Raw genomic sequence first — 26,379 nt, 5'->3', positions numbered from 1 at the left:
CATCATTGGTGTTTTGCATAACCTGTTTATCATGTGAGTATGCCTAAAGTCAGGTGGTACTGCCAATGCTAATGTGCCGGGGTAAGGTAATGTTCCAGGTCCCTGCCGGATTACGTGTTATGGAATATGAACGAGAGGCCATATGTTAATGTATTTACATGACTGACACTACTGTGATGAGACTTTATTTGTACGCCTAATGTTTTCCTCCCTAAGGTGGAAGCTGCAGAGTTATTCATAAGGTGATCCCTGCCTGCGGGGGAGGCCGTCCTGTTCATGAGGTTGAGCCCCCTACTAATGTTGTTATGCCCCATATGCGTCACACTTATATAGGGTGATTTAGGCGTGCAGGGCTGATTCCATGCCTATTATGAATGTCATACCCTGATGTTTTTATTCCAGGTTAATGCTTATGGACTTTACCTTTATTCCTCACACGTACATTTATCCTAGCTGTATGTCGCAATGGTTCTGGCAGGGGCCCGATTGGCCCTGCCATGTATATAATTCCCCCCTGTAAATATTGCCTTGGCGCCAGTTGGCGCAGTATAGAGATTACTGAAAATACCTTGTGTTTCTACAGCTCAAAAGTTATTCCTACACAAACTTGTGTAGCGTCTCTTTTTGGAGTGTGCCTTGTGTGTCGTCTGTGTGTACTGCGTGGATGCTTTGCACATTTCCTCTGGAGTTTGGCCCACCCGCTCTGCACCACGCTACCCGTTTCCAACACAGTTAATACCGCTAGATGTACTCTTATTGAAGAAATGTGCCACTTTGATTTGGCTAGGTGTAATAAGCATGAAAGAATTACATCTTCCTGGCATAAAATTGGATTGTGACCCTTATTTTAAAACCAGATGCACAACTGTTTCCATTTTAATGAATATCTGGATCTTGTGGAAGGACTTTTTGATAATTTCAGTATCTCCATGCAGTCAGGAGGCAGATTCAAATGATCAGATTGACTGACATCAGGAGCTAAACAGCCTAAATTTAAAGACTGAAGGCTCAAATGCTGGATCTAGCCCTGAAGTCTGGTCAACAGATCTAGTCTGCACAGGAATTGTCTGTGGTGTGTCAGAGACAGTTGAATAAAGAACTTGTGCCACCATTGCCATGGCCAATCTCGTGCTATTAAGGTCATCTTTTTGTTCAATAGTCGTAGTTTTACTATTAACGCTGGTGTGAGTAGGATCGGCAGAAAAACTTAGATAAATGGCATTGACCAACTGATGAAAAGGGCATTGCCCACTGAGTTCCCCTCTGGTGCCCTGGATGAGAACTCTTAATATTTTCTGGTTTGTGTTGTGGCACCTAGGTCAAAGGATAGTGTACCCCCATTCTGTTAAAATGTCTTCTCTAACTTTGTCATATAGAACCCTTTTCAGATTTCCCATGTGAAGTCGAGGAAATCTGCCATCGGCACTATATATCTTAGGCCAGGGCCCAATTCCACATGGTGTGCTTTCAAAATTAGCTGTCTTAATCTTGTTCCTTGTTATTTTTTGGTATAATGCATGGTGGTGGTGTTGCCTATTTGAATCATTATGTATTTTAATGAGGAAGAAAGAAGGAAAGCTTTGAGTGGCAAGTGTGCTGCTCTCAGTTATAGAACATTTACGTGCTAAATCTTCTCTTCATTTGACCATAGTCCCTAAATTGTTAGACGTTCCATGTGAGTTCCCCAGCCTGAGCAGGAGGCATCTGGGCTACTGTTTGCCTTGGGGTTTTCATTTGGAACAGAACTTCAACAAGCAATTTTAGAGTTTTGCACCACTAGGCCAGAGAGTTCAGTGCCGATATTGTGAGATGCAGAGTCTTTTCCCAATTCTCTAATTTCTGAGACCATTGATCCTAGAGCACTGTGGTGGTGGGGGGGGGGGGGGTCTCATGAACAGTCTTGTGTTTGGTACTATGTATATGCAGGATGCTATGGACCGTAGGAGTGAGGTAGCATGACGAGCTATTGGGATGCTGGTTTGTTTTAGGGCCAAGCATTTTCTACTGAACTGAAAATACTCTCTTCCGAAGGGTACACACTTTTGTTTAAAGTGTCTAGGTTTGCTCCTAGATATATTAGGCATTGCACTGGCTTCAGTTTAGATTTGTCATGTTTGTTTGGAGACCCAACTTGGATAGTATTTTGCTGTGATTTGAAATCCTGTGCTGCTTTCAAATAGGAATCCACTTTTATTAGCCGGTCGTCGGGGTAGTGAAAAACAAAGCTCGCTTTCCACCTTGGACAGGCCGCTACTACCGCCATGCACTTCGCGAAGGTTCCTGGAGCTGATTTTTAGGAAGAACAACAGCACTGCATACTAATAATGCTCATCTCCTACTAGGAATATCAGATATCTCCAGTGAAGTTGAGATACAGGAGTGTGAAAATAAGCGCCCGAGGGTCAATGGCACAAAGCCAGTTGTTATCCCTTATATGCCGGCAGATTTGATGAAGACACAGCATTCTGAATGTTTCCTAGGCGTTAAATTTGTTGACAAATCGCAGAGCAGTTTCAGTGGGCTACCCTGAGCGAAAGCCAGATTGTGCACGAGAAAAAAGGTTAATCTAGTGAAAAAAGTTGGTTCTTCATGAGTCTGGGATTATTTCTTGAGTAGAGAAATTACTGTGATTCAACTGAAAGAAAAGGGGAAGACTAGAAAAGAAAAGAATCATTTACAGACCACATTTAGACAGGACAGACGGGAAAGAAGAAATGGATAACAAGAGTTGAAAGTCAGGTAGGAAAGGGAAGGATTAGTAGAAATAGAAAAAGCAGAGACTGGTCTAGCAGCGTACTCATGACAAGTAGCAGATGGTGAGGCGAAGGAAGCATGAAAATTAGAGATCTTAGGGATAGTACACAGCCAAGTCAATGGTAGAATATGAAGATCCTTGAGAACGGTCAGGGAGATGGAGAGAGATCAAATGAATGAAGGTCTGAGATAGGTGAAGAGGCTGACAAGCCTGGTCTAGAATGAGGTGATGGAAAAAGGTTTCTTTTGAGCATAGCCCATAGTTGCTGTGATTCCCCTTAAAGCGGGAACAGACATTGTCTGGCATGTGCTTCCACCAGAGGCGCTCAAAATAGCCATAGAGGAATAGAGACAGGGTAGTTCTGATGGCAACCAAGGTTGACAGGGTTTATAAGTAGGTTTGAAGGATTTCAGTGGTAACAACAGTCACAAGAAGCAGTTAACACATAAGATTGAAGTTTTGATGATAGATTTGAAAAAGTAGTCTAGAGTTTTTAATGAGTCCAAGATTAATGATACATGGTGTGGAGGAGAAACAGTCCACAAATGATCATGACGGAAAGTTATATCAGAAGCGGGAGGAAGTAATTAGAGGACCAGGAGAATGAAAAACAGTCCAGAAAGAATGCAGAAATAAGTGAGGTGCAGCTTGGACTTTACAGCACTGTAAACACTGTGCCAATATCATGGTATACCCACTGCACTAGGAGAGGGTGTGGTATGGCAGGTTCGTCTGGACTGTTATGAATGGAGCAGAACTAGGACCTGAACTGATTTACACATGGTAGCTACCGGTCTGAGAGGTGGAGTGAGCATTAAGAATAAGGCATAATGGACCTGAATGCAGCCTGAGACGATTGCCAGTGGCTGAGACTTTTGCAACCATTCGCTAGTAACATTTTGTTGTTTTAATGGAACATCAAAGGCTATGGGTCCTTGAATGATGTTGAGTGATGCCAAGAAAGCACAAACACAAACATATTGAAAGCTAAAAGGGAACAAAAGGTAAAATCTAGTTTGCAGAACTCCTTGTCAGTATAGAAGGAACCAAGCTAAGTGACCCCACACTGGACTGTAGAACTTTGGAGCCTCCTGGGTGCATAACGTGAATGGTTGATTGTGAAATCTGTAAAGTACCCATCATAGCATTAGAACTACTGACAGCTAGAAAATTCCCCCTGGTGACTATCAAAGCCAATGGGATTTTAGTGCTCTACAGATCCTTTGAGGACACAAGAATAAAGGGAAGAATCTCCTTAGTTTTCACATCTGGTAAAAACAAGAAGAGATACAGAGTTCACTTGTTTATCCCGCTAAAATTGATTTGTCCAAATTCTTGACTTGGATACTGTAGGTTGAGGACTGTCCTTCTGGCTGGGTTAAAATGAGTGGTGCTACAAACGTACCTGGCCAACTGAGAATACCTTAGTTTTGCTGGCATCGAGCTTCAGCTTACCACAACTCACCCAAGCATGGATGACAGATAGGCAAGAGGACAGAGTAAGCTAAGGCTCTGCCAGAGACTGATGAAAGCTTAGGACAAGCTGGCTGTCATCAGCACAGAAAACACAATTCATACCATAAAATCTAATGCCCCAAAGTTTGCAGACAGATATTAAAGAAGGTAGTGAAAGATAAAAGCCCTGTGGAACACCACAGTTGAAGAATGGGAGTTTCTAGCTAAAAGGAAGAGGCATCCAGAATTTTGCTCTGTCCAGATAGAAAGGAAAAGAACAAGAAAAGGCCACCCATTGTGGCCCTAACACCACCATATGATGGAACCAGATCAAATTGTTCACCTCAAAGGCAGCAGAAAAAAACTAAATGTATGAGACCAACCAGGTGTCCCATGTTTGTTCGGATATCATAAAAAATGGAATGCAGGTGGACTCTGTCCCAGTTCCAGGATGAAAACACAGCTGTACCAATCATCACTTTTACATGGTGCTGAGAAACTGGTGATAATTAGCCCCAGAAATAGCCTCCAAATCTGGTTTATTTAACCAGAGCTAGCAAATACCTTTTTCTTGGTAGCTAGTAGGATCGAGAAGGAAGCATTAAGCAGAGTAATTGGGGCAGGAACTGTAACAGAAGCAAGAGATAGTACTAGGGACACAAGATAACCATGTTCTGAAGAGCCCGATTTCAAGGGTAGACAAAGGCGTCCACTTCTCTGTCAGGAATGGTAGGCAGAAAATCTAAAATCAGGGCCTCTGAATAACGATCCCCAGTATTAATACTCTAGTATAATCACTGGATTTTGTTTAAAATGTAGATGGCCAACTTAACGCAAAACAATTTCAAAAGGACAGAATTGGCAAAAAACCGATGTGTCTTGCAGTCACTGACCACACCAAATACCGCCCTGGCAAAATTAGAAGCCTGATTAATTTCACTGCTGTAAAAGTGGGCTTGCAAACAAAGACAGATGTAATATCCTCTCAATTGCAAACAATACAACAACTGAGACTTTTAAGGTTATGTAAGGCATTACTGGCACTCCGCATTCCTAGTTTTCAACCTTACAGATGTGATAAACTGAACCAGAAAGCGGCTCATCCACTACAAGCATTTAGTGCATTGCACCTCGACAAAATCAAAAGTGAACTCTGGATCTCAAGTATACCCCCAGGGTGAATTGCGCCTTCCAACCACTGAGCAGAGCCCCACAAAAATGGAAAGCTTCAAAAGAGTTTTTGTCTGGCCTAAAAAAGGCTGTTAAACCATAACATTTCCCATGATAATCACTTTAGAAGAAATAATCTCAAGGCTAGCCAAAGCCTCTGTAGGTCTGTCCCAAAAGCAGAACAAATGGAGCTGAAACAAAATTGATATTACAAGTAGATAAAATCATACGCCAACAAAAGGGAACCTCTGCAAAAAAAGTAAGTCAATTGATGTAATAAATTGAAGATGGCTGCCACCCTCTTTGAAGGTGCTGAGCATCATCACAGAGCAGGATCCTGTACCTGTTAGGAATAGCAAGGAAAAACGATAGGCTAGACGACTCACATAACCTGGTATCTGGTAAATTTAGACAATCCCACTCAAAGTATAAAAAGAGCATTCAACTCCCAGCGATGTCCTGAATAGAGTGGGTATTAGGTAAACCTAATTTCACTCTAAAATTAGGGGTGGGTGAGAAAGAGAGTACCTGTATAGCAAGGAATAGCAGCCTAGCAATGTCTACCACAACTATGCAGGTATAAGTGTCGGGACCAAAATGTTCAGACTCGTACCCCAAGTGTAACAGAGTGCGTTTTTCTTTATTTAGGGTTACTGGCCTTCTTTTCTATTGTATTTGCATTACAAATCGGAGTTTTGTAACATAACCTAAAGTAATAAAGGTTTACTCTACATTGACATATATTCAAAATGTATACTAAAAAGATGATGAAGGTCAGGAATACACTAATCATTTTTAGCCTTTGAAACGATATTTTTCTTTTGAGAAAGTGCTCAGAAATCCCTTGCTCAGGCAGATTCAAGGCCTCGTTGACAAACATATACAGAGATACTGATATAAAGAATCAGAGTTCTTTCAATCTCGTGGGGCTTGGCTTCAAGTGTGGTGGATGGGTTACTCCCTCACAAATGTCAGCCTTATTATATACTATGCCACTTGTAATAAGGCGGTCGAAATGTCAGTCACATTTGTGACAAAGTAACCCTTCTGCCAAACTTTCAATCAGGCCCTTTGTTTGGAATATTTTCCAATGTAGTAAGTTTAAGGCTAGGAGTAAGAACACAATTGAATAAAGAGGAGGGAACAAGGGTAGACCACAGTCAAGTGGTAAAACGCACAAAGTTAGTCTCCTCTAGTAGGAAAAAATATACTCTTGGTGGAATTAAATAGAAAACGAAAGGATAAATGTGCGAATGCATGTTTCCACTACACTTACTCATGTGGACTGTCCACCCTGCAAACAATCCTTCCAACTAATTATAGAGAACCAGGAGTACTTGCAGAAATTATAACCTGCAAATATTCCAAATGTACTTATCGAAAGTTTTGTGCAGCCCAAAAAATATGAAGGTGAATTAGCCCTTCAATGTTACAAACATAAATTAAAATGTCATGATGAAGAAACTGAATTACAACCAATTAAATGTTCCTAGTTCAAAAAAGAGCCAACACATAGCAATGATGAATGGCTCATTTAGCTTTTGCTGTGTGACTCACCAACCTGCTGGATGCCAAAGACCTTACCCTCCACCCTTACCAACCCCCAGCACACGACTGCACACCAATATTATAGAGATCCCTGCTTTCGTGGGGGATATCTATGTCTACAGTTCAACTTATGGTGAGTGGATGCTGTGTAAGCAGAGCTGAAACCCTAGCGGGTGTGACTTTGTTGACATTTTGTTCCTGAAACAAACTCTCAAGGAAGTCCTTTTTTTGAGGGGGAAAAAAGAAATCAATGACCCTGATACCCAAGGCATCTTCTCCTTGACATGTCAGTGCCATTTTTGTGTTTTTCCTGCACCGGACGGGCACACAAGGGCGGGGAAAAGGACTCATCGGAAACTAAGTAACGGTTACCCTGCTCTAAGGTTGAAGGATGACTTCCAATGTGAACAGCCAAAGGAGCACCAAGTGAAGGGCTTACAAAGTTGGAGGTAACTGAGGATCTGCCACTGGCAATTAAGTGACTACCTGTACTGTAAGTAAATCCGGTGCACCCCAAGGTCAGCTCCCACTCTGCCAGTTTGTGCCAGACCTAGAACTCCAGTGAACTCTGACTGACCCTCTTAGGTTCTATCAACCCAGTAACCTCTAGAAAGAGCTTTCAAGCACCATAAACTTAGTAAGACATCCAGCCTTTCATATATGGCTCCATAAATAACAGCATAGCCATACATACTGGAGGCACAGGCTGAAAGCAAATACTTGCTCAAATCATCATACATACATCTTGCTCAAAGCCAGAGAGCAGGAGAGGCTCCCAGTAAAAACATTATTACGCCTATTAATGGTATCCATCTTACACAAAACATCTCTGGTGCCTAACACCAGAAATATTGCGACCCAAATGCTGTTTATGGAAACTATCAACGAGAGCAGGGATTTAAACTGGTTCAGCATTAATCAATGCAAAAGTGATTTACTTCTTACCTGCCAACAGTTAAACGCAATTCTTGTGTCTTCTTTTCACCTCTATGTTGTCAGAGTAGATAAGGATTGGAATCAGATGGAATATGGTTCAAAGAGATGGAATGTGGTTTCAGTAAACGGAACAGGATTTGGAAAGATGGGGCAGAATTCAGAAAGATGGGGCAAGATTTCGGAAAGATGGGGCAGGATTTCGGAAAGATGGGGCAGGATTTCGGAAAGATGGGGCAGGATTTCGGAAAGATGGGGCAGGATTCCAAAAGATGGAGAAAGATTCCATGAGCAAGTAATTAGGAGGGAGAACTGCACCACCACAGTTGCCAGAGCCCTCGCGACCTAACGAATGGCAGCTCTGTACCCTTTATATATAGTAAACAAACTGGAAATGCAAAATAGAGGAACAGGCAGTGAGCAAAGAGGAAGAGAAGGTGGACATGATAGATTGGTCAGTCATAGTAATTTTCAATGGAAAGGAGCTATCTTGCAAACAGAAGAATTACATGACCCCAGTCACGGGACCCATGCAGAGAGAAAGCATCAACATTGACGTGAACATTAGGAAGGGCGCAGGAGTTCAGAAAAAGAAAGTGCATATTAGGTAAGTTAAAGGAAAGAAAACTTGCTCCGGGCTTTCCTGGGGACATCCCCGAGCAGTCCTTAGATTTGCGTGTTTTACATGCGCTTTCCGCCAGGCACATTTACTTTGCCTCCCAGGCCCAAACAGTAGCGTTTTTCTCCATTGTCCACCCTGACAGAAAAAAAGCTTATCAATAGGAGGATGATACTTTCCCCAAAGGAAACACCAAATGTGCCTCACCAGACAGTACCTGTACTAAAGAGAGAAAAGAACATGCTCGAGTTGTGCTTAACGGTCAGGTATCCCGTTTGTCACTGTTTTCGATTTTGCAATATAGTTTCCCACCACCACCGTCCCATGTTTGAGCACCAGGTTTGTCAGGAAAGGTACAGAGAAACTTTTGTACCAAATAAGGAGCACTGGCAGAAGGGGCCACAACCCAAGATCTCTCACTAACAGGATATCCTATCCAATCAATAAGAAATGTCATGCCGCCTTGAAAAAGAAAACAGTTTCAGATTTCTTGAATATCATACTCTGGATGATGTAATAAAAGATGAGGAGTGGATATGTGTCCGAAAAACAGATCTGCGACATATGGAGTCAATTGGGAAACATGAAAAACAAGATGTATCTTCCATTTGGAAGGCATTTTTATACAAAATGTCACTGTAGCATCTCAAGTTTTGCTCAAGGCGTTGGTTGACCCTCTCTGTTTGACCATTTGTTTGAGGATGGGAGCCAAAAGAGAGAGAGAGAGCTGAATGTAGTAGCAAACACAAGGCCTTCCAGAAACAAGTAATGACTTGGGAACCTTGATCAGAGATAATGAGAGATGTTAATCCACGTAGTAGAAAAATGTCAGTAATGAAGCATTTTTCTAACATCTCAGCAGGAGAGAAACCCTTCAAGGAAGGGAAATGTGCCATTTTGGTTAAAGTATCCACCAAGACCATTATAACTTGGATTCCTTCTGACACAGGAAGATGCACAATAAAGTCAGAAGAAATGGCATGCAAAGAATGAATGAAGGTTCTGGAACTCCACAAACAGTAAGAAGATTACCATACAGTTTATTATGCGGTGCCTTTCCCAGAGCACAAATCAGACAGGAACTAACTTAGGAATGAACATCATTCTTAACTGTTGACCACCAAAAAAGAAAGTTGGACTAATTGTAATATAGCATTTACTCCACGATGTCTAGCATTTGCATTAGCACATTCTCACATTCTCAGATATTCTTTTTGGTAGCTTCCGAGGGAGAATGCAAATTGCACCATGTGCAAGATACAGATCATCATGCTGAGTAACAGGGAATTGCTCAAAACTGGGAGAACTGAGGTTGTTACGATCACTGTGACTTTATATAAAAAAGAGTGTACTACTCCCACATTCCAGTCGATAGGAAAACTATTTGCCCTACAGGGTTGGAAGGTTCTGGATAACAGTGAGACCAGGCATCCAGAAGAATGTTTTTGACCTCTTTTATGTAAGTGATGTAGAAGTTGTATGGGCAAAGAAATATGCCCAGAACATAGACCACTAGAGACACTACATTTTTAGCACATTGCAGATTTTGATGACCTGTTTACTCTTCAAAAGGTTTTCAAGTTCCTATAAGCAAATGTCTCCATTCTTCACAAATGTTATTATTGCAACTCTCTTTCGAGAATAGAGCAGTTTCTTTCACAGGGAGTCGAGGTTTGAGAAAGATAGCTGATTGGATGTTCTAACCCATCATCAACCCGTCTTTGAAGTAGTACAGCAATTATTACCCTTTCTGAAGAATAAGCTTCCTCAATCCATTTTTTAAGAGGATATGGGCAGCAAATCTTGAAGACTTTTAAAGCTTTCCAGACGTTAAATACCTGATGAAACCCTTTCCAACATTTTCTTTACTGAGTATTTTAGTTATGTGTATTGTGAACTCTTAGAAACCCTCATTAACAAAAACATATCCCTAATATACAGGAAAATATTATATAATTTCCTGGACCATTTAGGAACGCTGGTTGACAGGCTTTGAAGACACGAACGATGAAGAATGGGAAGCGGTGTTGCAGTCCAATAAAACAGTAGTCATCACAGCAAGAGTTCTCTTGAACAATTACAAAGTCCACACAGGGCTTATAACTCCATAAAAAGCCAATTTAGGATTGACAGTAACGTAACTGGCTTGTGCCTCAGGAGCTTTGGCTAATTTGGCACCTTCTTGCACACATAAGGGCCATGTCCACTATTGAGTCCATACTGCAAGGAAGAGGCTAGGCGCCTAACACAAGTTACAGGAGTCCCCATAAAACAAAATGTGAAACAATACATATATTGATTGTATGGGGTGAAGACATCCCAGCCAAATACTCGAAAATACTGTGCACCCTTGGCCTGATGGTTGCTAGGCAGAATGTGGACAGACTATGAAGCGCAAGTGCCACCTTGGAGATTGAATTTTGGAAAAAGTATAAGGACTGGGTAATACTGGCTAAAAAATATGTATATAAGTAGAGGGGTGCCCTCAAAAAAGGGGAGAAGGTTTGGGGTTCATGGAGGGCATTTATAGGGATGTAATGAACAAATACTTGGAGAACCAACTTAGCACAAGAGTGACCGTGGTAGCCCCTCCACTGGACTAACCCCTATAGTAACGAAAGGATATGATAGACATATAATACTACCTGCAATAACCAACAAAAACAATTTGATTTACATAGATTGCGGCAACTATACTTGTGACTGGTATTGTTCATCTTGTAATTATCATTAAGAAAAGTAATAAAAAGTAAAAACAAAAACTTTGTAGAATCGTCAGAGAAGTAAAAAACACTTGTTAATATTGCTGAAAGATCCAGGGTTGCCATGGTCGGCCAAAGAGCAGCATTTTCTAGCTGTAAGTGTTGACTCTCTGCTTGAGCATGTTGTTGGAGCTTCTGTGGTTGTTGGTGAAGGGTCTTGACATCCATATTTATAAATGACCACCAAGCTGTTGGACAGTTAAAAGCATTGTCCTGGCTGTTCCTGCCAATGCATTTTGCTGTTTGGTGCAGGGCTCTGTCAACATGACAGAGGCTTGCACCAAACAATTTTATCTATTTGTTTCAGAAAAAAATCTCAAACCAGGATTTTCTTTTTGAAAATAAAAAAATATTGAGCTTCCCTCGCCATGGGAGTCATCTTTCATGACAAGGGGAGCATTAATTCTTTTTTTTTTTTACTGTTCCTCTTCACCAGGGTTTGCCTGCTGGTGTTGGACAGTAAAACAAAAAAAATGGCTATATGTCTGCGCATCCTAATTGGGCAGACGGACATTTAGGCAAGTCTCCGATGGCCCTTGGTACTAGAGGGGGTCTAACCATGGTTGAGTAGTAGTCTCTGCTATGGTGACACCAGTGATTCGCCCACATATTAAACAGGCTGGTGGACCATCATCTTAGCAGTAAGGATATACCGTGGCAGTTGCGATCAAGAATCCTTCCCTCAAAGATATAAATTGGCCCTTATTCCTGAAGTCACTGTTAGACCTTTCAGCCCTTTGGCAGTTCCCTCCTCATTTTATTATTTTTGTCCTTTCCCCCTTCTCATTTTTTCTGTCTACTACCAACTTTTTGGGTGCTGATGTAGAGGTTCTGGGCGCTTCACCCTCACTACCTGAGGGAGAGGCGCAAGGTGCTCCACTGAGGAAACTAGATAAGGGAGGTGAGATTCACAAAATGGTGGCTCCAACTGTCACCTCAGCACCTGGACCATGACTGCCATGAGAGGTTCCGGAACCTTCTGGGCCCCTCTGGCAAGTCAGGCCCAAGGTGATAAATAGAGGTGACAGGAGGGCGGCCATTTTAGAGTAGAGCTGAGCGGCCGGTTAGCCAGGAGTAAGGCACCTGAGTGGGGAGGTGGCCGCACTGGTCAGGGATTGACAGGTCTTAGGGTCTGCACAGTTTCCCCTCGCCAGTGACATCACCCCCAACCTGATGACCAGTCCCTGAGTGCCGCCAGTGACTTGAGACCCTCGTATTTGGTGAGGCCTCGAGGAGGAGTGTACCCCTGACCTCTGGGTTCTGAGAGAGGGCCATTGCTGGGGGCTAGCGACTGACAGTTCCGCTGTCGCCTGGGATTGTCACCGTTACCGATACTGGGAAAGATGTGTGTGCCCATGCCCTGAGGGTCCTGTCAGCTTCAGCCCTGGTGCGTGAGAGGATCGGCCCCGTGCTTCTTCCATCTCCCCTCCCTCCCCGAGTGCTGCCTTCAACCCCTGGCTGTCCCCCCTCTTGCCCGGACAAGGAATTACCTGCGGGTCTTCAGCCGTAGCTGCCGACAGCGAGTGGCCTGAGGAGAGGGATCGGCCCCGGGCGTGTGGCGGCGGTAGAGCATCGCGACAGTGGTGCGGTGGAAACCCTCTGGCAGGAAGTGCAGGCGGGGCAGCCGTGAAGCCGCTGCCCGAGTCACATGTGTAGGGGCCGGAGCGCCGCCCGCTGATTGTGCAGGAGCGGAGGCCGCGCCTCCACCAGACGCGCTGTTCCGGGTCTGGAGCCGCAGGAGTGGTGGGCTGGCCGACTACGTAGCCTCCCAGTCAGGTGACCGGAGGCGAGGAGGGGGTTCTGCCTCAGAGGAGGGGGAGTGCCCTCCGACGACGTAGGACGAAGGTTCCCGTCAAAATAGGAAAGAGCCTGGGGAGGGGAAACCCTGGTGGGAGGTGGCCCCGTGGAGGTGAATTTTGCATTCCGATTGCTGTAAGAGGATTTCCCCTGTGATTCCCCCCCACCCCCCCCCCCCCTTATGGCTCCGTGACACCAACGAAGGAGAACATCGCGCAACCTCGCGAGCTGCCAGAGAAGGACATCGGATGGACAGTAAGCAGGGGAATACAGCGCGGGAGAAGGGAGAGTAACTGCGCGCTGGGGAACTTTGCCAAGGCTTTAAGAAGGGGAAGACCATCAACGCCTGTTATAATTATTGGTAGCATAGCGCCCCCATGTGCGTGACTAGAGTGAGGTGAAAGGTGGGACACATAGTGATTGCGGGTGGTGGTAGGGCAAGCTCCAGTAACAGAAAGCGCTGAGGTTTCGAGTGTCACGGGGGTGGTGTAGATTCAGTGTACAAACTCCCTAATAGCTACCTGGATGGAAGTAACCCCTGGAGTGTCAACGGTACTACCCATGTCCCGATAAGTGGTATATATCCAGGGCAGCCAGTTAACCCTCCCTTTTAGTTTACGGATTACCCTGAGTGTAAAAAGGGGAGTGGTTACCGAGCAGGGTTACAAGGGGGTTAGACGTCCTTCCAGAGTCCAGGTGCTATGCATAGCCCACATGGAGAGTGTTAGTGATGTGCCAAGTTTGAAGTAATATTCCATGTCGAATGTTGTCAAGTAATACTTGGAAATGCTATTATGAAATGTAACAGTGTGTTAAGTTTTAAAAACATTGGATGAAAAGTTTATCTTGTACTGTAAGGTCCGGTTTTGCCTCAAGATATAGAGGAACGTTCAAATGAAAATGAAATGAAATCGTTCAGGTTCTAATGTCAAATTGAAAACCCGGTTTTGATAAGAAAGAAATGAGATAAAGTCTTATAGTAAACCTAACACTTAATCGGTGTAGTGTCCTTTTTGAGTGGTGCTGCGCTAGATTGCGAGCTGGGTAGGATGCAAGCATGAGAGGCCAAGTGGAGATGTAAGCCTGTTGACCTGAGCCAAGCTACCCCTAGGACGTAGGTCCAACAGTCACCAATTCATGTTGAAGATGATTTGTTGCAACAATGTCCACTGCCTCCAAGTCACAGTTTGGAGGAAGAAGCCAATGGCATAAAAATCCTTCAGGCAGCCAGGAGAATCCAAGAAGAGAACAATCGAAGAATCTAGCTCTCACAAACCCTAAAGTAGATGAGGGCCAGACCCAGATGAGCCAGATTTGAGGAGATATAGTGGGATTCTATAAGATCAGGAGTCCATAAAATGGAGCAGGATTACAGGTGCAAATGACCAGGATGGAGAAAACCACCGCCACACTTACCATAACACTTGCAAAGAAATGAATAGCAGCTTAAGTCCTCATATCAAGTGAACAAACAACAAATCAAGAATATAGGAACAGGGTAAAATCAAAACCAAAGAGGAAAATAACCTAGAACAAATTGACTTCAGATCTAAGAAAATGTGCTTGTACGTCCAAATATTGATCTGTCCTCTGGCTTGCTTCCAGTTCTCATAATCTCATCAAATTCAGTCTTTGAGAAGTTCATGTATACAATGGTTTTAGTTATTTGTCCACAAGGTAAGACAATGAAACAAACAAGTCCTATACATATTAAATAATTGTAATTCTTACCAATTTTCACAACTCTCTGTTCTTTTCCAAACCTACGAACAGGAGTGATATACAGATCTCTGTTTTTGTCAATGTATGCAATTTTTCTTTCATTTGCAGGTCCTTTTTGATCCAAGGCAATCTCTACAACCTCAATCTATGAAAATATTATTGTAAACACAGAATTACAGCATATCATTAAACTTGAGACATGTCTTAACTGACCACTATGTTACACTTCCACACAATTACAAAATATATAATTCAAAAAGAGGTATTAAAATTAAGTTGAAAAAATCTAGAAGTGGCATATTGCTGCCAGGGTATTGCAGTCAAGCTAATGCCAATGGTATGGTAACAACAATATGAAGAATTACACACTCCCACCAATATTCTGCTTAAAAATAATGAGACAGGATAAGTCTTAAAAATAATCAGACCTGAAAATCCATATCATGCCATGATACAAGTGGGTCAGAGTCTCTATGTCCCCAACATTTACAAGCTGAAGAAAATAATGTTTCCAACATTGCTGATTATGGCAGGGAAAAGAGGGAATGGTTACTTACCTGTAAGCCTGATTCTCCTTCGGAGCACGTTTTCAAAGGAAATATATTTTACATTCGCTTTTCGTTAGAAAAGTTATATCTTTCTACATGAAGAAAAATAATTTAGCAGCCTATTAAAAGGCTATAATGGCCAATTCCTTTTATTTACTCTAAAAAAAAAAAAACATGATGCAGGTGGATGGCTTACAAATCTCCGCAATAGGAATATTTCTCAATAAAGCAGCAGTAGCAGTTACCTCTAGTAGAGTGATCTTTCAGATTATCACTCAAATTTTCATTCGCTTTTTCATAGCATAGTAAAATGAAAAAGACTATGCTTCTACAGAGGAATTTAAGTGCCCAATCCCATACATAAATTTCCATGGTCTGCAAATACGTTTTGTTTTCCTTATATCTTTTGTTTTATCCAAATAAAGCGTAAATACTCTCCTCACATCTAATGTATTGAGAGAGTCTTCAGCCAGGTAGGTAGGATTATGAAAGAAAGATGGCAGATAAACAGATTGAATTCTATGAAAATCCTGACATCACCTTATGGAGAAAACTCTGATGAGCACGCACAGAACACTGTGTAAGGTTCATGGAACCACAATGCCTACACTATGTACAGATGTCATAGCTAAAAGGAAGGCACCTCTCCATGAAGAAAACCTTTGTGAATTGAGGGGATGGTCTCCTCATCAGTGGAAAAACGTTCTTAATTCCTCCAAGGAAAACCTTAACAACTGGGAGTTAAAAAAACAGGATTGTGAAGGAAATTTCAGATAGGCAGTAATAGTTGCAAATTAACTTTAATTGAAGAGAATTAGAAGCCTGGTCAGAGTAAATGAAAGTGCCATAGAATAGCGTTACTTTCTAAACTTAGTGGGATTAAAGTTTTTTTTTACATATACCTGATGCAAACTCTCTTTCATCTGAAGATGTATGAAGCTCTGGTTGATGCTTATTTGGCTTCTTTCAGAATGTTTCTACTCTCCTGCAGCAGAGTCAAGTGTCAATATTTTAAAAGTTCAGAAGTCAGGCTCTCAAATTCAAAGATGGTCAGTTGAGATGGAGAATTTGGCCCACAAATGTGTGAAGGAGAATCATAGTCCTTCAAATTAAGGGTGGTCATCAAGTCTACAGAGATATCGTTTAAACCATAAAAGGAAAGAGGCTTTCTGAGCACCTTAAAGAAGCGTCCTGGCATTTTGTAACTTTTCAAACCTGACTCCAGAATGTGTCCATTCAAATATATATTCAGCCCTGGGGAAGACCTTCCAGAATAAGAGTAGGCCCACCGTGAAGGTCGAAACGCGTCAGCGTATTGGAATTATGGCCAGGGGGCGCATTTTACTTATGATCTAAGTCATAAAGAAGTAACTAAGAGTGAACAGCTCTACTCTCTAAGATTATTATACTTAGATTTGTTTCCCCCCTACCACATAGGGCCTCATGATCTATAGAAGATAAAATTATGGAGGGGCTATATAACAAATCTAATTCCCATTAATATCCCCATTTCAAATCGTTGGACACTCACAATTGAATGTCATGAATTTATGGATTTGTCTGATTGTCAAATGAGTTATTGAAAAAACTACACGTGAACCAAGCCTAGACATGTTTAACGCTCTTGCAAATGAGTTGTTGGAAAATCTACATGTATTTATTTATTTTAATTTTAGAGGTTTTATATAGTGCTGGCTGGACCCAGAGGTTTCAGAGCGCTTTACATGATAGAGCTAGTTACGGTAAGAAACAAATTACAGCATAAAACAAAAACTACAGAGTACTTTACAGGACTGAGATACATATGGTAAAACAAAATTACAACATTTACAACATCATTATAGGATAAACAGCAGGTAAGACAGAGAATAACAAAAGGCTTGAGATTATACATATCATGTAAACAGATACTCGGAGAAAAGAGTTGAAATACCTATAAGATATGGAAGAGCGAGTTTAAGGTGCAGGTAGAGACCCCCAATATTTAATGAATTTTTTTAAAGCTGGTGTAGGAAGGGTTGCATCGTAGGTCTTTGGGGAGGGCATTTCTGGAGGAGGAGCGGAATTGAGTGGATTTCTTTTTTTAGCAGGGGTGGGACAAGGAGGAGAGTGTTAGTGCGTCTTAGGGATCGTGTGCTGCCCGCTTTGCAGAGTTTCTTGGCAAGGTAAGGTGGTGCATGTTGATGGAGGACTTTGTGTGTGATGCATGCGTTTTGTAGGCGGATCTGCCTTCGATGGGGAGCCATTTTAGAGTTTTGAGAGCTGGGGAAATGTGGTTGAACCGTTTGCAGTCGGTGATGAGCCTGGCTGCAAGGTTGAGTACAGATTTGAGTGGAGCTAGGTGGACCTTGGGGATTCCAGTGAGGATGGCATTGCCGTAATCGATATGTGAAAGGACCGGGGATTGAACCACTAAGTTAAAATCTTCAGTTGGGAGAAAGAGTTTGATTTTCTTGAGATGATGGAGAGTGAAGAGGGTTCCTTTAGCCGAATTTTTGATGTGGACATTGAGATTTAGACTGTTATCGATGGAGATACCAAGTCATTTTACTGAGTTGGACAGGCAGAGAGAGCAGTTGAGACCATTGAGGTCGGAGATCCAAGTTTGAATGGGGAGAGGGTTGTTTTGGGGGAGAAGAGGATGATTTCAGTTTTTTGGGGGTTGAGTTTGAGATGATTAAGGTGGAACCAGGATTGGATTTTAGTGAGGGTGTTATTAAGGTGTATCATGTCTGCGTGGGTTTTGATCTTGTAATAGAGTTGGGTGTCATCGGCATAAAGATGGTAGTTGATACCAGCTTGATTTAGAATGAGGGTGAGGGGTTCCATAAAGAGGTTAAAGAGTGAGGGTGAGAGAATAGATCCCTGGGGGACTCCTAGGTTGATCGGAGTGGGTTTAGATAGACTGTCTTGAATTTTAATTTGTTGGGTTCGATGTTGAAGATAGGAGACAAACCATTTGTGGGTAGTACCACTGAGGCCGAAGCGATCTTTGAGCACATTAAGTAGGGTAGAGTGGTTAACAGTGTCAAAAGCTGCGGAGAGATCAAGGAGGATAAGAAGACATTTCTCACCATTATCAAGCGAGTGGTGGATGTCATCAACAATGTTTAGTATGGCAGTTTTAGTACTGCAGCCTTTTCTGAAGCCTGATTGTAAGGAGCAAGACACATTTTTTGAGGGCTTTAGAAAGAAGGGGGAGGATAGTGATGGGGCGGAGGTTGTTTAAGTCATTAGGATCAGCATTAGCGTTTTTGATAATGGGGGAGATTTGACCAAGTTGGAGGGAGCTAAGGACACTTCCCGTAGCAAGGGAGGTGTTGATGATTGTGGTCCAGGATGGGACGATGATGTGCTTTAGGTCTTGGACAAGGTTAGAAGGGAGGGGGTCTTTGGTATGGGAGGATGGTTTTAGTTTAGTAATAATGCTGTGGACTTCGTGCTCAGTTACAGGGAGGAAATTATGCCAGGAGGCATTGTTTTTTAGTCGTGAGTCTGGGAGGTTGGGTACAAGAGGAGTAGGGGTGGGAAGTTGTGGGGGTAGTTTAGGGAGGGAATAGGAGAAGGAATGTGTGATGAGGGATTAGGGTGAGGTAGGGGGTGAGTATGAGGGGGACCTAGGGGTATCAGGAGTGTGAAGTGTGAATTAGAGGAGATGTCAGGAGAAAGTAGGGGGTTGGTTGGGATCTGCGTTGAGTGGAAGGATTGATCTATTTTGGCAATTTTTTCTGAGAAGAAGTGGGCAATTTCTTCACATCTAGCAGATGAGGCCGTCGGGTTAGGCGGAGCTGAGGAGGTTTGGTGCCGGATAATGTTGAACAGTTCTCTAGGTCTGTTTTTGGCCCGATCGAGTATTGTACAGAAGAAGGATGCCTTTTCGTTAGAAATGTATTTTTTGTATGTAGATTTAGCTGATCTGAGGAGTGTCAGGTTAGATTGGGAGGGATGCTGTCTCCAGGTTTTTTCCATCAGTCTTAATGAGCGTCTTTCGTTGTTAAGTTCGAGGTTAAACCAAAGTTCGAGGTTAAACCAAGATTTGGAAGGGATGTTTCTTAGAGTTTTAGTTTAGGAAGGGCCAATTGGTCTAGGTCATCCGTGATTGCTTTATTAAAGCGATCAATAAGCTCATTTGCGTTTTGTGAGAGAAGAGTGAGGAGCAGTTGAGCTTATAGTTTGGACTCAAGTTCGCCAGGAGGGATACGTTTTAGATTTCGGGTCCATTTTATAGGTTTAATTTGTTTCGAGGTGATGGGGAGGCTGCGTGATGGAAATGGTGAACAGTATGAGGTGGTGGTCGGACCATCAATGGGGATGATGTTGGTCAGGAAGGCTACGTGATTGTTGGTAATGATGGCATCCAGGATGGCTCCTTTGGTGTGGGTGGGGGACTGACAAAGTTGTTTGAGGTCATTGATCTCGAGAAGGTTGGTGAAGAGGGTGGTAGTGGGATCATTGGTGTCATTCAAGTGGAGGTTGTGGTCTGCAAGGAAAAGATTTTTTGAGTTGAAAAATGAAGACTGTGTAATCAAGACAAAAAGTTCATCAATAAAAAGGTGTGGCTCACCAGGAGGGTATTAGATAGTATTTAAACGAATAGAGTGGGCGCCTAGAATTTTAAGCTCAGCTTCAAGGTATTCGAAGATGGAGTGGCCAGAGTTGTTAACAAGGGAGAGCTGAAGTTCGTTTTTGAGGATTATGGCCAGTTCGCCTCCTATTCTGTCAGATCTATCTATTCTGAGGATAGAGTACACAAGGGGGGGTGAGTAGATCAAGCATGCTCTTTGAGTGTTCATTGTGCCAAGTTTCCGTGAGGAACGCAATGTCAATGGATTCACTAAGGATAGATTCGAACATTTCGGTGGCGTGTCGGACGCTGGATCGGCAGTTAACAAGCATGCAGGCGAGTGGATTGGGGTTATTTTGGGAGGGAGGGCAGGAGTGGATGGAGGTGAGTTGAGGAGGGTGTCTGGGGGAGGCGGGAATGGAGGGAATTCTGTTTGTCCCTAGAATGACAGGGATGTAGAAGTAGGGGGGAGGTGGGTTGTTGACTGAAGTACTAGGATGGTAGGAATGGCATAGGTCGGAGAGGTCGCATGGGGAGAGGTGGTTCAAGGTGCGGCGAGGCCTAGACATACGGTTGTGGAGGGGGGAAGTATTCCAATGGTGACGATTGAAGTTGGCTGGGAGTTTACGGTTGGGGTGGGGGACATTTGCACGCGAGAGTCGGGTTTCTGAGCTGAGGGATTTAACATCTTCTCTAAGTCGGGAGAGTTCATTCATCAATGTTGTGTAGGGTCAGGGTTATAGGGGAGAGAGGAGAGGGGGATCTCTAAAGGGGCGGATGAGGGTGAGAGGGAGTGGATAGTGTTTGTTGTAGACAGGGGGCAATTGTGTGTAAGGTGTGTGAGGTCAATGGTGTTGGAATGAGTAGAGTTGAGGCAATTAGGCGTGGGTGGTAGCATGAGGGAGGACAAGAGATTTGAGAACTTGGGGGATGTTGAATAGAGATGATATGAGGGCATAAAGAGTGTGAAGTAGGACTGCGTCGGGGATTAACGGTGGAGAGAAATTCGGTGGTTGTGAAGGAGGGTTAGGAGAGGGTGAAGGTGGGGCCGGAGGTGGTACGATAGGAGAGCCAGGGTGGAGGGGTAGGGATTCAGGCTGTGGCATCCAGGAGGGAAGGAAGGGGTTAGTTATTTTAGAAGAGGTTGAGGAGGACAAATTGTTGGAGAATGTAAGTGGTAGGGAGGGGGGTGTGCAGTGGGGATGTCAGGAAGAGGGGGGATCATTGGAGGGAGAGAAAGCTTGGGTGACGGTGGTTGGGAGATGGCATTGGCTGTAGAGATGACAGGGGAAGGGGAGTGGGGAATAGGAGTTTGGAGTATGGTGTTGGTAGGAGGGAAGACAGGGGAGGGGAGAGAGGGGTAGGGGGAAAGGGAGAGAGCGGGGGGGGTGTTGAGCGATTGGGTATTCGGAGGATTAGGGTTAATTTTGTCTAGGTGGAGACATGTGAATCATGTCTAGATGTTTAATGTTTTTGTGATTGCAAATGGCAGAAAATTGGATGTTTTAATTGTACTATGTGATATGTGTCAAATGTGTACATCATAAACGTCAAAAAAGCCTCAAAGCTTATTCGCAACAAAGACAGACATAAAAATATAATTCATTCTTGTTTTACATATGTTTATGTTTGATTTGACTGAAATGAGTTATACATAACATACAAGGAAAAAAAGGGGGTTGGAAGAGAAGGGGAGGGTACACATATATAAAAAACAAACAAAGAGAGAAATTGTAATTTCGGATATAGATATGGTATATGTTCCAGAACGAAACATAATGCATAAATCTATATTATAGGGGGTACTCTTGAAGATTAGATTGGTTTCTTGATCCCGCCCCCTATTTCCTGATCAGGATCACCCCCATATTTGATAGATAGTTTCTATTTAAGACATCACTGTGGCAAAGGTTATCAAAGATTAGTGTGGGGGTGTTGTTTTAGCAGTTGCAATGGGGTGACTGACCAGCAATTCTTTTCCTGTTTGGTAGCGACTTTGTTGGAAATGTATAAGAAAATGTAAATACATTCTACACAATTAAGGAAGGGGAGAGAGAGAGAGAAACAAATTTGGTTGGAGACAGGATTTCTGTTGGGACATGTAACCGATGACTCTCTGAACTGCAGATTTGCGAGGGTATTAAAAAACTCTGCAACAAAGAAATAAATAACTTGATACTGGAAGGCAAGACAGTTTTAGTGATTAAAAATATTTGGGGGCTATATTTTATTAACTTCAATAATATTTAATTAGCACTGAGTTATTCATTATTGTGATAATTTTTATTCACTAGATTCACATAAAATTAGTACATAAACCAAGGTTTGCGCCTTGGTTTTTTATAACTACTTTTTGATAACTTTTATAAATAGATTCTAGGGTTTTGGCTGGGGTCCTTGATCTATACCCTGGAGTAGTAAGAGATTATTTAATAGGACTTTAGGATTCTAAAATAAACCTTAATCCTGTAGAGGAGGGGGTGGGAAATACCTGTTCATTTTCCTTTTCCCCTTGAAGATAGAATTTCACAGTAGAAGGTAGCCATCATACCAACAGTAGGTGAGATAAAAGGGGCTGTACCCCAGAACTTTAATCCACCACAGCTGCCCTCTTTGCAGACTCGTTAGTGGGGAGTAGCGACCCTAATTATCATTACGAGTACACATTGTATGCATCTATTTTGAGCAGATCAAGGCTTTGCAGTTGTGTCTCTCTTGTTAAAAACCTCACTGGGTGAACGCTACCAAATTCTCTAAACTCTGCAGAAGTGAGAAAGAAAGCATATGAAAGACTAGCAAAACTTTACAAACACATGCAGAGAATTCTTTACAAATAGGTATTACCCATTCAAACAACAGATAATACTGAAGCCAGAAACAACAAAAGTAAAACAAAACAGCAAATGTTTTTAAAAAAAAGGCTGGGATGGGCGGATTCAACATGGTGGCAGAGTAGTAACTATGGTCTGCAGCTCAATGGGGCATTTAAAAATATATTTTTATTGTTTTAACCTTGGAATAATGCAATAACAATTTTACAGCGATCAAACAATGAAAAATGTAGCATTTTACAGTTCTCACAGCTGAGACACTGAGATTTCCAGGAGAAATCTGTGACTTTACATTAATAAACATGAGTGAGACAAAAGAGGAGTATAGGAACCAAAAGGGAGACAAAGAGTACTCTGGGCCCACAATTCGCTAAAGGGCATTCAATGACATTACATCTGAAAATCTGTTTCATGGGCATAGGCTAAATCCTAACCAACAGAGATGAAATAACACGTCGGACAGCCGGGGGAAAGTATCCTGAGACTCCTGGGCAGTGGATAAGGTAGTTAATAAGCTGCCTTAACATTGATGGTGACTGATTGCCGATAGGTGGCGCACGAAAGGTGAACAGTCAAGATGGCGGTGACTAAGTGGCTGCAACACAACTTGAAGAGGGTACATATCCACTGAAATACACAGGGCCCTGAGGGGAGGAGTTGAGAGAAGCACGCCTGACAAAGGAAGTTGGGGGGGAGAGAGAGAGGAGAGAGAGAGAGAGAGAGGGAGGGAAGAGAGAGAGAGAGAGAGAGAGAGAGAGGGAGGGAAGAGAAAGAGAGAAAGAGAGAAAGAGAGAAAGAGAGAGAGAGAGAGAGAGAGAGAGAGAGAGAGAGAGAGAGAGAGAGAGAGAGAGAGAGAGAGAGAGAGAGAGAGAGAGAGAGAGAGAGAGAGAGAGAGAGAGAGAGAGAGAGAGAGAGAGAGAGAGAGAGAGAGAGAGAGAGAGAGAGAGAGAGAGAGAGAGAGAGAGAGAGAGAGAGAGAGAGAGAGAGAGAGAGAGAGAGGAGGGAGACAGGCAGACAGACAGACAGGCAGGCAGACAGACAGACAGACAGACAGACAGACAGACAGACAGACAGACAGACAGACAGACAGACAGACAGACAGACAGACAGACAGACAGACAGATAGATAGATAGATAGATAGATAGATAGATAGATAGATAGATAGATAGATAGATAGATAGATAGATAGATAGATAGATAGATATGCAGGGGCAGACAGAAGCCGGAAAGGAGTGAAGCTCCCAAGTGCAGGTCCCGGGAAAAGGATCTATAGTAGGTTCTGCGTGAGGATATGTTTGAAGGCTTTTGAGGTGGCACTGGAGGTTGCGAAGCGATGCCTAGACACCAATCAACCTAGGGGAAGGCAGGAAGTATTATGTCTTAGTGGCAGCAACTGGAAAAACTGCTAAAGACCATTGTGGAATTAGGAAGTGAGGACAGGCTGCGCAACAAGGACAATATGGCGACACCATGCAATGAACTTTACTAAGGGGCTTGACAGGGACAAAGCATTGAGTCCTATGAGAAAGGAGAGTCAGGCATTTTAGACATCTCATGTCAAGTCAGGGGACGGCACGTAGACAGACAAAATATCAAACTCTTTTATCATCGGACCAAGAAGACACAATGGGATACCGACAAGAATGGCAGCAAAATCAGCACTCCCACTTTCTAAAGAGGACCCGATGAGCTGCCTGTCCGAATTAAAAAAAAGATTTTGACAAAACATTAACGGAGGGACTCACTAAACTTAGATACAAACTAGGGGCAGATGTGGCTGACATTAAAAAAGAGCTACAAAATATGGATTCGAGAATTGAATCCATGGAACAATCTTTGTAATCCATGCCTGATATAAACCAAAAAGAACATATACTGCGCAAGGGAGATGACTTCCCCGTAAGTATCCAGAGGGTGCACAGAGTGGGGAAGAAAAACTCCAAAGTGAAAGCACGACCATGTAACACAGCGATGAAGACGTCCTCCAACCAAATGAAAGATTCAAACCTAGGGCAGGACAATTAAAAAAAACGATTCTGTGAGGAGATAGCAAAGTGATGCTATTCCAGGATCTATCGCCATCGACCCTACCAAAATGTAGACTATACAAATCAGTTGTGGAAACACTCAATGCAAAGAAGGTAAGATACGGGTTGATGTTTCCTAAAGGCATAATGTTTAAATGGAATGACAGGGAAATGGTAGCTAAATCAGCACAGGAGGTGGGGACAATTTTAACCATTTCTGAGGTGGAAAAAGGCACCCTCAGAACCGAAGTACAGACAACACTTGAGGGACCACAAAAAAGGAGAAGCCAACAAGTAACTATCTAAAATAAGGATAATACCACCCAGATGAGTGGACATATGGGACCATAATGTGGGCACCTGCATCAATTAAAGATATTGTTGGAAAGGTGTTGACAGGATAGCATGAATTAAGAGAAGTGATGCAACCCGTCATACTGGAGGAATAACTGTAAATTTCAGTAGAAAGGACATACAGGATCTTACGCACAGAGGTTATGAATAGCCCCCATGGTGGTAGCATTAGAAGGACAACGATACAAGTAATTTGCCAATGAACATGACCTTTTGGAAACAATGGCACCATGAACTGAAGAACGGCTTGCAGAGGACCCCAGAAAGGCACACTGTATACTGTCAAACTAGGGTGGGCGAGGGTGAATAAATGCAGTGGGAGAGGGTAATATGGGACTGTTACTGAGCATTTGCAATGCAGTCGTTTTAAGCTGGGGGAAGAGGGAGGGAGTCAGAGGACAGAGGGACACACACATGCAAGAGATATCAGGAGCATGGTTTGCAACTCTAATAATAGGGATGACAACAACTTAACTGTATAAATGATGAAGCTACTCATCTGAGGAGCCTCAAATCCCCCACTAAAAGACAGATAATGGGGCTGCCTATCAAGGAGGCTGGGCCACATGTGGCCTTGTTTCAAGAGGCTTATCTTCTTAAGGCAGACCAATATAGACTGATACATAAAAAAACAGACCCAACCCAGCTTTACTCACCTGGCCCAATACAAGTATAACTAAACGAGAAAAACAGCACAGTATTTGCTTCTTCAGTTAAAGATTGCACTTTATGCCCCAAAACAAAGTTCGATATGGGTTCCTGTGGTTGCTGTTGAGGGCGGTGCGACAGCCGTGTGGCGAGATAGTGGTGGGGAGTACTTACATCTGGTCTGGGGTGGAGATCTGGATTGATCCAACTCCCAAGGACTCATCTATAAAGCAGCTAATAAAAAGCTGAAGGCCTTAATAGACTAGCTGGATCTGGTTGATGCTTGGGGTTCAGGACAGATAGGGACTATTCATTTGTTTCTGCTATACACAGGACCTACACCAGAACTGGCTACATTTTGGCGGATAGAACTATGATCAGGAGAGTACAGATAGTGAAGATTGATGTTATTACCCTTTATGACCACTTTGATGTGGTTTTAGAATGAGAATTGGGACAGGTGGAAATCGTGTTGGTGATGGCACCTCAAAGACTACCTTTTACGAGACCCCACCAACCTTCAGGACCTTATACACATACACACACCGCAGTTGACCAATCTGGACACCCTAAAAGTGATTGGGAGGGAACCCCGATAGCCAATGACACAAGAAATACATGAGAAGGGAAGTTAGGAGTAGGGAA

At 43.0% G+C, this 26,379-nt stretch overlaps 1 protein-coding gene across 1 annotated transcript in view; it reads right to left on the bottom strand.

The window, feature by feature from the left end:
• Nucleotides 1-26,379, bottom strand: part of IFT80 (intraflagellar transport 80) — a 455,321-nt gene that overhangs the window by 89,281 nt on the left and 339,661 nt on the right. The window contains exon 14 of the mRNA XM_085634720.1: nt 14,771-14,906. Coding sequence (XP_085490846.1) covers nt 14,771-14,906 — 136 coding nt within the window. The remainder of the gene's footprint in view (nt 1-14,770; nt 14,907-26,379) is intronic.

The sequence above is a fragment of the Triturus cristatus genome, chromosome 11 (assembly GCF_964204655.1).
Source record: "Triturus cristatus chromosome 11, aTriCri1.1, whole genome shotgun sequence".
In the NCBI taxonomy this organism is placed as follows: domain Eukaryota; kingdom Metazoa; phylum Chordata; class Amphibia; order Caudata; family Salamandridae; genus Triturus; species Triturus cristatus.
Note: the sequence above shows the minus strand (reverse complement) of the source record. Positions and strands in the feature narration are given on the sequence as shown.